At 46.0% G+C, this 14,557-nt stretch overlaps 1 protein-coding gene across 1 annotated transcript in view; it reads right to left on the minus strand.

Moving 5' to 3' along the window:
• The window catches only part of EBF4 (EBF family member 4), a gene marked incomplete at its 5' end in the record, with an annotated part of 56,681 nt that overhangs the window by 29,818 nt on the left and 12,306 nt on the right, over positions 1 to 14,557 (minus strand). The window contains 3 exons of the mRNA XM_081097647.1: positions 11,740 to 11,808; positions 12,804 to 12,877; positions 14,447 to 14,502. Of these exons, the coding sequence (XP_080953773.1) occupies positions 11,740 to 11,808; positions 12,804 to 12,877; positions 14,447 to 14,502 (199 nt within the window). The remainder of the gene's footprint in view (positions 1 to 11,739; positions 11,809 to 12,803; positions 12,878 to 14,446; positions 14,503 to 14,557) is intronic.

A 14,557-nucleotide genomic window follows, 5' to 3' on the forward strand; every position in this document is an offset into this window, starting at 1 on the left:
CCAGTGCACGAATATCGTGTACCGGACCTCTAGTAATAATAATAATGTGTATAATTTAAAAATAATCAAAATTCATGGGGTAATCGAATGTCCTAAGATTGATGGTGTGCTGGCAAGTGTTTAACAACCATTTCTAGAGAGGGGAAAACCCTGATTTATAGTGTTTGTTGATTTCCATGGTTATATGTTCCCCCATGGCTGATTTCAAGCTATCAATGGGAAGTCTCTGAATATGGAGTTGAGCAGAATTACTAATAATTAGCTCTTGTGAGTCAGTATGAGCCAGCTCCAGCACACCACTGTCAAAGACTCTAATATTAGTCAGGAAAGAAATTATGACTTTATTAAGAATATATAGTAAATTTTAAGAATAATGACTAAAAGAATAGAAATGAAATGAATAAATTTCCAAACCGGTAAAGGGGAAAATAAAATAAGAAATACAGTCCTAGCTGGTTTGGCTCAGTGGATAGAGCGTTGGACTGTGGAGTAAAGGGTCCCAGGTTCAATTCCGGTCAAGGGCACATTCCTGGGTTGCAGGCTTGACCCTCAGTAGGGCGCATGCAGGAGGCAGCTGACCAACGATTCTCTCTCATCATTGGTGTTTCTTTCTCTCTCTTCCTCTCCCTTCCTTTGTGAAATCAATAAAAACATATTTTAAAAAAAGAAATACATACAACCACATCAAACAAAGTAGTTAAAGCATTTTAAATAGTAAGAAAGGAAAAAAAATAGAAGTGGAACAAATAGAAAGTACAAAGATCATAGTGAATATTATTCAGAAAAGATAATAGCAAATAGTTGAAATAAATCATAATCTCAATAAAGTAAATGGACTAAACTTGCCAGGTGAAAAACAAACTAGATTTTTTAAAAAATTCAGCAATATGCAGTTAAGAGAGAAATATCTGAAACATAAGGACACATAGTGGTTGAAAATCGTAGGATGTAAAAAGGAATATGAAGCAAATATAACCAAAAGTAAGTTGATAGAGCCTATAAATAATATCTATAAAATAGACACTAAAGCAAAAATATTATTAGAAATAAAGGATCAATAAATGCTGATAAGCCCTGGCCAGTGTGGCTCAGTCATTAAGAGTGTCAGCCCAGCCCTAACTAGTTTGGCTCAGTGGATAGAGTGTCGGCCTGCGGACTGAAGGGTCCTAGGTTCGATTCCAGTCAAGGGCATGTACCTTGGTTGCGGGCACATCCCCAGTAGGGGGTGTGCAGGAGGCAGCTGATCAATGTTTCTCTCCCATCAATGTTTCTAACTCTCTATCCCTCTCCCTTCCTCTCTGTAAATATCAATAAAATATATTAAAAAAAAAAAAAAAGAGTGTCAGCCTGTGCACTCGAGGTAGCTGGTTTGATTCCAGGTCAAGGGCACATACCAGTGTTGCAGGTCCAATCGCCACCCCCTGCCAGGGTGCCCGTGGGAGGTAACCAATCAAAATATCTCTGTCATATCGGTGTTTCTCTCTCTCTCTCTCTCTCCCCTCCTTCCTCCCTTTCACTCTCTCTAAACTCAATGGAAAAAAATATCCTCACTCCTCAGATGATTTTAAAAATGCTGATAAAAGGATTAAGTCAAAGGAAGCTACAAGATTCTGATCAAGGGCTTGTAACTTGGTTGTAGGCTCCTCCCAGGCTGGGCCCTGGTTGGCTCATGCAGGAGGCAGCCAATCAATGTGTTTCTCTCACATCAATATTTCTGTCTTATCCTCTCTCTTCCACCCTCTCTAAAAAGAAAAAAAAAATCAATGGAAAAATATCCTCAGGTGAGGAATAAAAAACAATAATCTATATATATAAAAGCCTGATATGCAAATTGTCCCCTTGGGCATTTGACCAGGAGGCCGGGAGTTCGATCGCTCACTATGAGATGCACTGACCACCAGCTGGCAGCCGGAAGGCCCTGATTGGCCCTGATCACCTGCCAGACCTAGGAACCCTACCCGGGCACAGATTTCATGCACCAGGCCTCTAATAATAAAATAAAATTAAAAACATATTTAAAAAAACACAAAGGAAATGGTAACTACATAGGCAAATATATAAATTTTTTTCATATTATTTAATTTTCTTTAAAAATACTTGGCTGTTTAAATAAAAATAATAACAATGTATTGTGGATTTTAGAACATATGGAAAAAAAATCCACGATACAATAGCATACTATACATGAAATGGTATAATAAAATAGATTGCAGTAACTTAAAGATGTGCACTACAAGTCCTAAAGTAATCACTAAAGTAACAAAATAAAGTTTTGTTAATAAGACATCAAAAAAGGCAAGATTCTAGGAGAATTTTTGGAAACTAAATACACATAGGTATTTAAAAAAAAAACACTCAAAAGGGAAATGAGAGAGTATTTTTAACTGAATAAAAATGAAAACATATCAGAATTTGTGTATACCCTTACAGCAGTACTTAGGGAGAAATGTATAGCACTAAAAGCCTGTTTTAGACAACAAGAGAGGCCTCAGCTTCCACTCTAAGAAACCAGGAAAAGGAGAGGAAATTAAGCCCAAAGTAAGCAGAAGATAGGAACTAATAAATATAAACAGAAAACAGAAAATCAATAGAGGAAACCAAAGAAATAAAAAGCTGGTTCTTGTAGAAGATCAATAAAATGGATAAACCTGTAGCTATATTGCTCAGGAAAAAAAGAGAAGATACAATTTGCCAATATCAGAAATGAGAGTAGTGACATCGCTACAGATTCTAGATATATTAAATGGATAGGGAATATTATTAACAATTTTATGCCAACAAATTCAGCAACTTGTAAGAAATGGACAGATTCCTTGTAAGATACAAATTCACAAAACCCATTTTAGAAGAGCTTAAGGAAGAAGTAATACCAACTCTACCCAAACTCTAAAAAAACTGAAGAGGAAGAAATACCTCCCAACTCATTCTATAAGGCCAGCATATCATATCTGATACCAAAACCAGACAAAGAAATTGCAAGAAAATGAGAGACAAATATCCATTATGAACATCGATGCAAAAATCTATGTAAAATGTTATTAAATCAAATCCAACAGTATATTAAAAGGTTAATATGCCATGATCAAGTGAAGTTTATATGGGAAATACAGGGTTGGTTTTAACATTGGAAAACCAATTGATGTAATTCATAACAAACTAAAAAAAAAGGTCATCTCAAAAGATGCAGAAAAAGCACATGACAAATCTAACATGCATTCCTGATAAAAACTCTGAGTAACTAAATTGAGTAGGGAATTTCCTCAACCTGTTAAAAGGCATCTATGAAAAACACATAGCAACATACATGCAAACATACATACATGCATGCATGCGCACATACATACATAATGGTGACACACTGAGTATTTCCGCCTAAGATCAGGAACAAGACAGATGTTTGTTCTCAGTGCTATTATTCAACATTGTACTGGAAGGCCTGGCTAGTACAACCCAGCAAGGAAAATGAATAAAAAACATTGCATTCCAGTGCCAGGTTTATATCCTAAACAAACTCTTGTACCTACTCACATTAGGAGAGACAAACAAGTCTGTGCATAGCAGCTTTGCCTATCATAGCAAAAATGAAATACAATGAACTACAGCTAAATATAGTAACAGAAAAATGTAGAAATATAATGCTGAATTTAAAAAAACATTTTAGAAGACTACTATATATAAAATAACAATTTTTATAAAGTTAAACATAAGCACAACTAAACAACATGCTTAATGTTATATAATTTGTGATCATTTATTATTTTAAAGAGCAAGGTCATGATAAACACAAACCTCAATTTATTTATTACCTTTAGGAGGGGGCAGGCAGTGGTATGAGACGGGGAAGGAAGATGGTGGTGGCATCAATGCTATTTTTAATGTTCTAAGTTTAAGTTTGTCGGTAGGTTCACAAATGTACATTGGCTATCATGCTTCCTAATTTTTATTTTGTTATATTTTCTTTACTCTGTATTATCTAGGTATAACTTACAATTTTTTTCAAATGGATCAAGTATTTAATGTAAACAATGAAACTATAAAAGTACTGAAAGAAACTACAGGATAAATTTTTAAAAATGATCTTGGCATGATAAAGAACTTTCTAAATATGATGAAGATTCAAAGTACTTAATAGATTGAGGGACTGGGTAAATTTCACCATAAAAAAGTTGAAGGACAACAACCAACTGGAAAAAAAATTGGTGCAACTCATGACAAAGGCCTAATTTCCTTAACATATATTCCTACAAATCAGTAACAAAAGCCAATCCGTTACCGAAAAATAAACAAAGCATATGCACTAACCGTTCACAGAAAAAGAACTACAAATGGACTTAAGTACATGACAGTGTGCTCAACCTCAGAGTAAGAGCAATGGAATTCACTCCGATATCACAGTTGACTTGTATGATGAAGAAAGGTGGGGGAAAATTATGGCAATCACTGCTTGTTGCAGTCATTCCTCAACCCTGAGATCACCTGCCTTTATTCCTTGAAGATTTTATCCCTGGATCACTATATATGCTCTTGAACATTGGTCCTGTCATAATTCTTGGTTATTTCAATATCAATATAGATACATCATTCCTCCAACACATTCTCTTCTCCACTCCTTGAGCATCCCTCCTGCAACAGCCTAGTCTCCAGCCCCCCGAGGTCACGCAATACCAGTAAAGGCCATCCCCCAATAGTCCTACCCACAGGCAGCCCACTCTCTAACCTCCCGAGGTCACACAATACCAATAAAGGCCATCCCCCAATAGTCCTACCCACAGGCAGCCCACTCTCTAACCTCCCGAGGTCACACAATACCAATAAAGGCCATCCCCCAATAGTCCTACCCACAGGCAGCCCACTCTCTAACCTCCCGAGGTCACGCAATACCAGTAAAGGCCATCCCCCAATAGTCCTACCCACAGGCAGCCCACTCTCTAACCTCCCGAGGTCACGCAATACCAGTAAAGGCCATCCCCCAATAGTCCTACCCACAGGCAGCCCACTCTCTAACCTCCCCCTAGGACCTCAACTCCAGTAGTTCTCTGGCTCCATCAGAACCCATGTTCCACTTATCCTGCCTTCTCTTCACTCTCCCACAGTCCTCTCCTTAACCAGCCTAAATTTCTTGTTCCATTTTTGTAAACACCCCTTGAGTACACTTTCACTCTCCTGCCCTCTCATGTGCAGCTCTGCATGGCTGGAGAAAGGTCTCACTTTAGATTTATGACCACAAACCTCAGGCGGGTCCTTAGTGCTTCTTGGCAATCACACAACATTTCCAGGGCCATTCACTCCCCTGGACATAACTATGTTATGCCTTAATGTCTCCCTTTCCATCCTCATCCTCAACTGTTGACCTTGCTTCTTATTTTTCTGAGAAAACAAAGCAATCAGAAGAGAATGGCTGCAAGCTCCCGCATTGTATATACCCGTTTACCCACTTCTGACCCTCGGGTTTCCAGCTTCACTGCTGTTTCCATGGGTAACTCCGTGCTTCAGCTAAAACCAGTCCTGTGCACAGGGCCCCCTGCCCTTTGCCAACTAAAGGGCATGGCTTTAGCAATTCTCTCTTCCGTCTCTTGCATCATCATTTCCCCCTTTCGTACTGAGTTTTTCTCATCAGCATATGAACAAGCCATATATTTCTTCTTGGCCTTGCATTGTGCTCCAGCCAGCACCACGTTTCTTTGATGCCTTTACAGCAAAACTCAAAAGAATTCCTCTAGTCATTGTCTCTAATCTCTCTTCTCTCATTCATTTTTTTTAAAAAAGTGATTCTTTTATTTTTTATTTTTATTGCTTTCAGAGAGGAAGAAAGAGGGAGAGAGAGATAGAAACATCAATGATGAGATAGAACCATTGATCGGCTGCCTCCTGTACGCCCCCTGCTGGGGATAGAGCCCACAATCTGGGCATGTGCTCTTGACTGGAATTGAACCTGGGACCCTTCAGACTGCAGGCCAACGCTCTATCCACTGAGCCAAACTGGCTAGGGCCTCCCATTCTTTCTTAAACCTACCCTGTCAGACTTCTGCTTCTCCACTCCACGGAAATTGCTGTTATTGATGTCACCAAAGTTCCCCACGTTGCTAAGTCCAGTGGTGAATCCTTAGTCTTTTTATCTTATCCACAGCAGCGTGTGATGAGTTGACCACTGTGTCCTTTCTGGAATATTTCCTTATCTAGGGTTCTGCACTCCCCTGACTTCCCTCTGACTACACTGGCTGCTCCTTCTCGTTCTTCTTTGCTACTTCCACATCTCTATGACCTACACACACTGTACCCAGGATTAAGTTCTGGAACCTGTTGTATTTTCTGTTAACACTCATTCCCTTGAATGATTTAATTCATTCAAGTTTCTATCTCAAGGGATCTTTCCCTTAAGAGTTATACTCATGCCAAAACCGGTTTGGCTCAGTGGATAGAGCGTCAGCCTGCGGACTGAAAGGTCCCGGGTTCGATTCCGGTCAAGGGCATGTACCTGGGTTGCGGGCACTGCCCCAGTGGGGGATGTGCAGGGGGCAGCTGATCGATGTTTCTCTCTCATCGATGTTTCTAACTCTCTCTCTCCCTTCCTCTCTGTGGAAAATCAATAAAATATATTTTAAAAAAAAGAGTTATACTCAGGTGTTGTTGTTATTTTGTTTTAATATATTTTCATTGATTTCAGAGAGGAAAAGAGATAAAAAAAAAAACACACAAAACATCAATGATGAGAGAGACTCATTGATCGGCTGCCTCCTGCATGCCCCACACTGGGGATTGAGCCCGAAACCTGGTCATGTGCCCTGACTAGGAACTGAACGTTACCTCCTGGTTCATAGGTCGACGCTCAACCAGTGAGCCAAGCTGGGCCGGGCCATACTCATGTTTTTAGCTGCTTTTCAACATTCCCATCTTAAACAGAACACATCCAAAACCAAACTCCCAACTTTTCTCCTCCCAAACCTGCTCCCCCTGAAATCTCCTCCTTCTTAGTAAACAAAAGTTCTTTCTAAGTTGTACACATCAGAAACCTTGGCGACATCACTGACTTCTCTCTGTAACTTTGTCTCTCCTTCCATAACACACCTTGTCAGTTCTGCCTGTGAAATACATCCCGGATCTAACCACTTCTTACAACCTCTTCTAATAACATCCTTGGTTTTACCAGCCTCCATCATCTCTATCGGGAAAACTGAAATGGCTTCCAAAAGCATCTCCCTGCTTCCTCCCTCGCCTCCTACAGGTCATCTTCAACACAGGAGCTAGAGCGGCCTTGCTGAAATATAAACCAGGTCATATCACTCTTCTCAAAATCCCCCAATGGCTTCCACATCATTCAGAATAAAAGCCAAAGTCCTTACAAGGGCCTATACACATGGCCCACATGCAACCTTCAAGGCCTTGCATGGTCTTGCCTTCCTCCTGCCCCACCATTAACTCTCTGACTTCACCTCCTCCAGTCACCTGGGCCATCTTGCTGTTCCTTAAACACACCAGGTACACTCCTGCCAGGAGCATTCTCTGCCCCACCCCCAAGATTCATACATGGCTCATTCCCTTACTTTCTTTAGGTCTTGGCTCAAATGTCATCTTTTCAGGGAAGCCTTCCTTCCATAATCTAAAACGTCAACACTCCCTTCCTGGGCACTCTCTGACCTCCCCTGGTGGCTCTTTTTCTCCTTAGCTGTTATCGCCACTTCACATGCTGTACATTTTATCCACTCAGCTCATGTCTATCTCACCTATTAGATCGTAAGCCCATGAACATAAAGCTTTTTGTCTATTTTCATCACTGCTTAATCCACAGCTTATAGAAGACACTCTGGCACAGAGTAGATGTTAAAAAATTATTTGTTGCCCAGCTGGTGTGGCTCAGTGGTTGAGCATCAACCTATGAACCAGGAAGTCAGGGTTCGATTCCCAGTCAGGGCACATGCCTGGGTTGCAGGCTCGATCCCCAGTAGGGGGCGTGCAGGAGGCAGCCGATCAATGATTCTCTCTCATCATTGATGTATCTATCTCTCTCTGCCTCTCCCTTCCTCTCTGAAATCAATAAACATATATTTTAAAAAATTATTTGTTGAATGAATAAACAACATACATAATTGGCAAGAGTGTGGAGATCAGGCATTCTCAAAATTATTGGTATGAATGCCAATTGGTATAATCTCTACAGAGGGTAAACAGGCAACAACTATCAAAATTACAAATGCACCTATCCTTTGACCCAGCAATTCTACTTCTTGTAATTTACACTAATAAAAGACAAACATGCAAATTGACTGTATCTCCGCTATGCCTCAAGCCACGCCCGCCAGCAAATCAGAGTGACTATATGCAAATTAACCTAACCAAGATGGCGGCTGGCAGTCATGGAGCTGGAGCAAGCAGGAGGCTTGGTTGCCCCAACGATGGAGGAAGCCAAGCTTCCCACTTGCCGCGGCCTGGCTCTGAGCTCCACTCAAAGCAATAAAGTTTCAATTATAGAAGATAAACAAACCCCAGATACCTGCTTTCAGCCGGCCGTGGCCATGGAGCTGGAGCGAGCAGGAGGCTTCCCTCCTGCCTGCCCTGGCCGGCTCTGAGCTCCTCTCAAGGCCACAAAGTTTCAATAATAGAAGGTAAATAAATCCCAGAATAAAAAAAAAAAAAAAAAAGGAGAAGCTGGGAGCTTCCCTCGCCAGGGGGCTTGGCCAGCCTGAAAACGGCCCTCAGCCCTTCACCCAGACTGGCCAGGCACCCCAGTGGACCCCCCACCCTAAAGGGGGTGTGACCAGCTGCAAAAAGCCATCAGCCCCTCACCCAGGCTGGCCAAACCTCCATAGGGTGAGGGTCCCCACTGAGGGGATCTTGACCAGCCTGCAAACAGCCATCAGCCCCTCACTCAGGCTGGCCAAACCTCCATGGGGTGAGGGTCCCCATGGGGGGGGAGGGCTTGATCAGCCTTCAAACAGCCATCAGCCCCTCACCCAGGCTGGCAAGGCACCCCAGTAGGGACCCCCACCCTGAAGGGGGTGTGACCAGCTGCAAACAGCCATCAGCCCCTCACCCAGGCTGGCCAGGCACCCCAGTGGGGACCCCCACCCTGAAGGGGGTGTGACCAGCCTGCAAACACCCATCAGCCCCTCACCCAGGCTGGTCAGGCACCCCAGCGGGACCCCAACCCTGATCCGGGACATCCTTCAGGGCAAACCAGCTGGCCCCCACCCGTGCACCAGGTCTCTATCCTATATAATAAAAGGGTAATATGCAAACTGACCCTAACAGCAGAACGACTGGCAATGACTGGTCACTATGACACACACACTGACCACCAGGGGACAGATGCTCAATGCAGGACTGCCCCCTGGTGGTCAGTGTGCTCCCACAGGGGGAGCTCTGCTCAGCCACAAGCCAGGCTGATGGCTGCCAGTACAGTGGTGGTGGTGGGAGCCTCTCCACCTCCTCAGCAGCACTAAGGATGTCCAACTGCAGCTTAGGCCTGCTCCCCACTGGCAAGTGGACATCCCCCAAGGGCTGCCGGGCTGCCAGAGGGATGTCTGACTGCCAGCTTGGGCCCGCTCCCCCAGGGAGCGGGCCTAAACCAGCAGGTGGGCATCCTCTGAGGGGTCCCAGACTGCAAGAGGGCATAGGCCAGGCTGAGGGACCCCCCCACCCCCGAGTCCACAAATTTTTTTGCACCGGGCCTCTAGTCTTACCTAATAATAGACAAACATGTAAATTGACCGTACCTTTGCTACACTAACCAATCAGGAGAGTATGCAAATTAACCTAACAAAGATGGAGGTTAATTTGCATACATAGGTTCCAAGTGGTGGAGCGAAGCCTGACAGCCTGGGGGCCGGAGCAGTGCCGCCAGCCCCGGTTCCGTGAGGCTTCGCTGCGCCGCCGGCTGGAGCCCGGCCAGAGTGAAGGCCTGGGTGCCGGGTGCCAGAGGCAAACCGGTGCCAGCAGCCAGGGGAAAGGAAGGCCTATTGCACGAATCTCTTCATGCAACGGGCCTCTAGTATCTTTCATAAAATTCATACATGTGCAAAATGACACAAAGTAATTCACTGCAGCATATTTTATCCCTGAAAAAGAAAGAAAACAGCCAAAATAGAGACCATTTAAAGAAATCTCAGTTTATCCATACAATAGAATATTTTACAGTAGCACAAAAAGAATGAAGAAACTTCTCGTGTGCTGATGATATAAGCTTCCAGGTAGATACACTGCCATGTGCCCACTTTTTAGGAAGGTGCTGAAAGTACATTTAATTTGCCACCTTTTTATAAAAATAAAGGGAAAGGTGCAAAATAACATATATCTGTATTTTCTTGTGCATGCACAGACTATTTCGGGAAGGATACACAAGAACTGCTAACAGTGATTGCTTATTTGGAGGGCGATGGATGGATCAGAGGCAGAGGTAGGAGACTTTACTGTAAATCCTTTTCAATTTGAAAATCTGTACCTTGTGAATGTTTTATCTATTAAAAGAACAAGGCAGGGTTTATGTTCCAATATGGAATAACTTTTTATTTTTTTAAAAAAATACATTTTTATTGAGTTCAGACAGGAATGGAGAGGGAGAGAAAGATAGAAACATCAATGATGAGAGAATCATTGATTGGCTGTCTCCTGCATGCCCCCTACTGGGGATCAAGCCTTCAACCCAGGCATGTGCCCTGACCGGGAATCGAACCCAGGACCCTTCAGTCCCCAGGTTAGGGCTGGAATGACTTTTAAGATATAAAAGGTGAGGCAAAAGTAGCTTCATATGGGAAATAATATAATAATTAATAAATAACGCAAGAATAAACTCTGTATCTCACGTACTCTAAAACTAATTTTGCCCCACCCTGTATATATGTTATAGTTCTTTTTAAAAAGGTAAAATACAAAAGAGTGTGTGTAGCATGGTATACATAGCAGTGGGGGCAGACTTACTTTTCATTATTTACTCTTTTGTAATACCTTTTGAATTTTTTACCTTATCTATTACTTCCTATTCAAAAAAAATAATTTTTAAAAATCATGGTTGGAGAATAAATTAAAAAAAATTTAAATATATTTTTATTGATTTCAGAGAGGAAGGAAAAGGGAGAAAGAGATAGAAACATCCATGATGAGCGAGAATCATGGATCGGCTGCCTCCTGCAAGTCCCTCACTGGGAACTGAGCAGACAGCCTGGGCATGTGCCCTTGACCGGAATCAAACCTGGGACCTTTCAGTTCGCAGACCAACGCTCTATCCACTGAGCCAAACCGGCTAGGGCAAGAATAAATGCTTATATGCATCACCTTGGCAATCCTTGAAACCTGTCAAGTATTTCTCCAGTTTTCAAAGGAAGGAAAGGGATATTCAGAGGAGTCAAGTCAAACAGGGCAGAGGTGGCACCTGGACTGGAACCCAGCTTTCCCTGCCCTGCCCACTCCAGTCCCTTCATTCTCCCAGCCTCTCTCTGCTGCAAGTTCACATCCTACTCCACTCCCCGCCCCCCCCCCCCACCTTCCCTTCCCTCCCTTCCCCTTCCCAGGCTCCCTCAGGGAACACAGCTCCTAAGTCCAGCCCCAGAAAGTTTGCCACCACGGTTTCCTTCAGGGGCCATGGCTGGCGGCTCCCTGGTGTCTGACAGTTTTTTTTTCTACTGAGAGCCACCAACATGGGCGTGGAAGAGGGGGTGGCAGCTCCATCCCTCCCTGGAGCCACCACCACTCTGTGACTGAGCCCAGGCTGCCCAGGCCTTGCAGCTCCCAGGCCTCCCCGAGCTGTACCTGTCAATAATGACGGGGTCTGAGGGTGTCTCATTCCGGTTGCCACAGCTCTTCCGGTCACAGCACCGGCTGATGGAAAGATGGAGAAGGAAGGAAGGAGAAAGGGAGTGAAGGAGAGGGAGATTACAGTGTGTGTGTGTGTGTGTGTGTGTGTGTGTGTGTGTGTGTGTGTCTGGAATCCTAGGGCCAGAGGGGCTCACTCCCAGGGACCTGGGGGAGAAAGGCAGTTGGACCTGGAGAGCCCAGCCCAGGGGATAAGGTTGGCAGGGAAACCCTGTCCCTAAGGTATGCTGCTGCTGGAGGAGCCATACAGAGACAGCTCAGCTGGTAAGCAAGCAGCTCAGGAATCGTCACATGGTGAACCTGCCCATGTAACCAGCCCCTGACAAGAAACACCACGTAGAGCTCAGTGCCCCAGAAGCCTCTGGAGCCCCCTCCTTGTCACGTCACCACTCTTCCCAGAGGCAGCCATCATCCCAAGCACACTTTTTTAAAATCTTTTTTTTTTCTAATTTAAGTTTTTTATCCAACCCGATTTTTGAACATTGTATTCTCTTTTCCGTGTATGAGGAACTGACGTTGTCCAACTGGCATCTCCTGGGGAGACCTTGCCTGGAAATGCCACGCCTTGTGGTGATGGGGAAGGGGAGCTGTGTGCCCCCCACTCCCCGCTGCCCCACCCAGGAAGTGCCCCGGGTCAAGCAGGAGGCAGCAAAGTTTCCTCTCCTGCCCTGGAGGGAATCCAGGAGGCCCAGGCCCTGCCCCCACACCCCCAGAGAGCCCTCCCCAGGGCTTTATTAGTTAAGCTTCCCAGCAGCGGCTGGAGGCTTCTCTTACAAAAACACTTGGAGAAGCCACATAAACAGGCCAGGTTAATGGGGCCTCAAGGACCCTCTCCTCAGCCAGCACTGTGCCCAGGGGCCTCCCTCTTCCCTCATCGCCCCCGCCCCCCAGGCTTTCCCAGGGAGCAGCAAGGAGGGCGGTGGTGGCAGTGGCAGTGGGCAGGGCCTGGTGGGGGTCCTTGACAAAATCTAGGCCAAGGGTCAAGTGAGGCCCCTTCTCACCTGCACATGATCTCGTGGGTGAGCAGCACGCGGCACATCTCCGGGTTTTTGTCCTGCCCCTCATAGATGATGGCCTGGGGGAGGGAGGAAGGGCACAGGCTCAAGTGGCTGTAGGCTCCTCTTATGTCCCTGTGCAGGGGAAGGATGGGCCCTGCCCCCCGGGAACACCATACCCTCCAAGCCACTCTGCGGGGGGCCTAGGGGTGAGAGCAGGAACTGGGAGCCTGGCTCCCCAAACCAGGATTACCACCAGTGTGGCACAAACTCTGTAGATCCTGTTTGTCCACAGGCACCTCTTTCCAGGTCCAGCTCTGCTTGGGCCCAAGGACCAAGGCCAGGCTGGGATGGGGGAAGACACGTTTATCCCCACGCTTCCCATGGCCCTAGTGGACCTCTGCTTCTGCTCACAAACATTGTCCTCTAGGCTTTCCTAGGTGGTTAATCAGACTCCCCCTCTCCCATCCTTACCACCTCCCCAGCCCAGGCCAGGTCTCCCCCTTGGACTATTGGGTCAGTTTCCTCACTGTCCCCCCCGCCCTCCCACTGGCCACTTCCACCCTCTGCTCTGAAGCAAGGAGTAAGCTTCCTAAACTGCAAATCTAGTTTCCCACTTTATAACCCCTGAGCCTCCCAGCCATCTCCCACTTGTGGGGTCCTTCTTTCTCTCGACTCCCCCACAACCGCTTCCACACTTATCCCCCACACAATCCCTCTTTGTCACTACCTGCCTGGTCTGCCTCCCCCATGACGGCAACCACAGAGTTTCCAGGAAGAAACCATCTCTCCCTCTGTCCTGGGATTGGATAGGCACTGCTGGAAAGCCCAAGTGTCCACTGGCATTCAGGGCCACTGATGGGCCCATGTGAGCTCAGCTCCCTGTTGACACTTCTCTGCAAGAGACTTGCAGCTCTGCCTCAGCAAGAGCCCGTCAGGGCTCCTTCAGGGATCAGTCTTCCTGAGCCCCTGAGGACCTTGGCCCCTGAGCCTCCTTCCCGTGACCTTCCACATCAGCAGGTGCTGAGGGTCTGCAGTAGAAGCTCTGGGCCCCACCTCATCCCCTTTCCTGGACCAGTGCACCCACCCCAAAGTTGCAGTTAGTGTTGGCTGCTATGTATTTTCTCTGGAGGCTGGCTCTCACACATAGGCGCTGCCTTGCCTGAAAATGTCTGGAAGGTTACAGCCTCCCCTTGGGAGTGTTCCCCAGCCAATTACTGACTCATACAGGGTACAGAATCCTGGCCTCCTTGCCTCAGGGGGGACGACTCTGTTGTCATTCCTTCTCCAGGGCTCCCTGGGGATTAGGCTGAGGTTGGACTGCAGCTGAGACCCCATCCATGCTGAGCATCCCCTGCCCTGTTCTGCTCCCCTCCCTCTCTTCTCCTGAGAGCCCCTGGCTGCCTCCCCAATAAACCTTGTACAGCTGAACCCCTCTTCTAGGCTGGGCTTCCAGGGAACATGACCTAGGATGAGATCTTTGTACAAATACTGCCTTTTTCTAGACTAGAGGGCAAGGACCACACAGACTGGGGTAAAGCACTGAGGGAGCCAGACCATTGGGGAGGTGGGGACAGGGATGCGGATGCTCACTCACACCCCCAGAGATGGGGGTCCGAGAAGGCCGGAGCATCCCTGGGCTGGCTCACCTGCTTGGACATGGAGTCAATGAGACGCACATAGAGGTCCTGCTCTGTCCGAAGTCCTGAGGGTGGAAAGGTGGAGAGCGCTAGCTGTATGGGGAGCACCGTGGCCTCTGA

Source organism: Myotis nattereri (assembly GCF_964212035.1).
Source record: "Myotis nattereri genome assembly, chromosome: 8".
In the NCBI taxonomy this organism is placed as follows: Eukaryota; Metazoa; Chordata; class Mammalia; order Chiroptera; family Vespertilionidae; genus Myotis; species Myotis nattereri.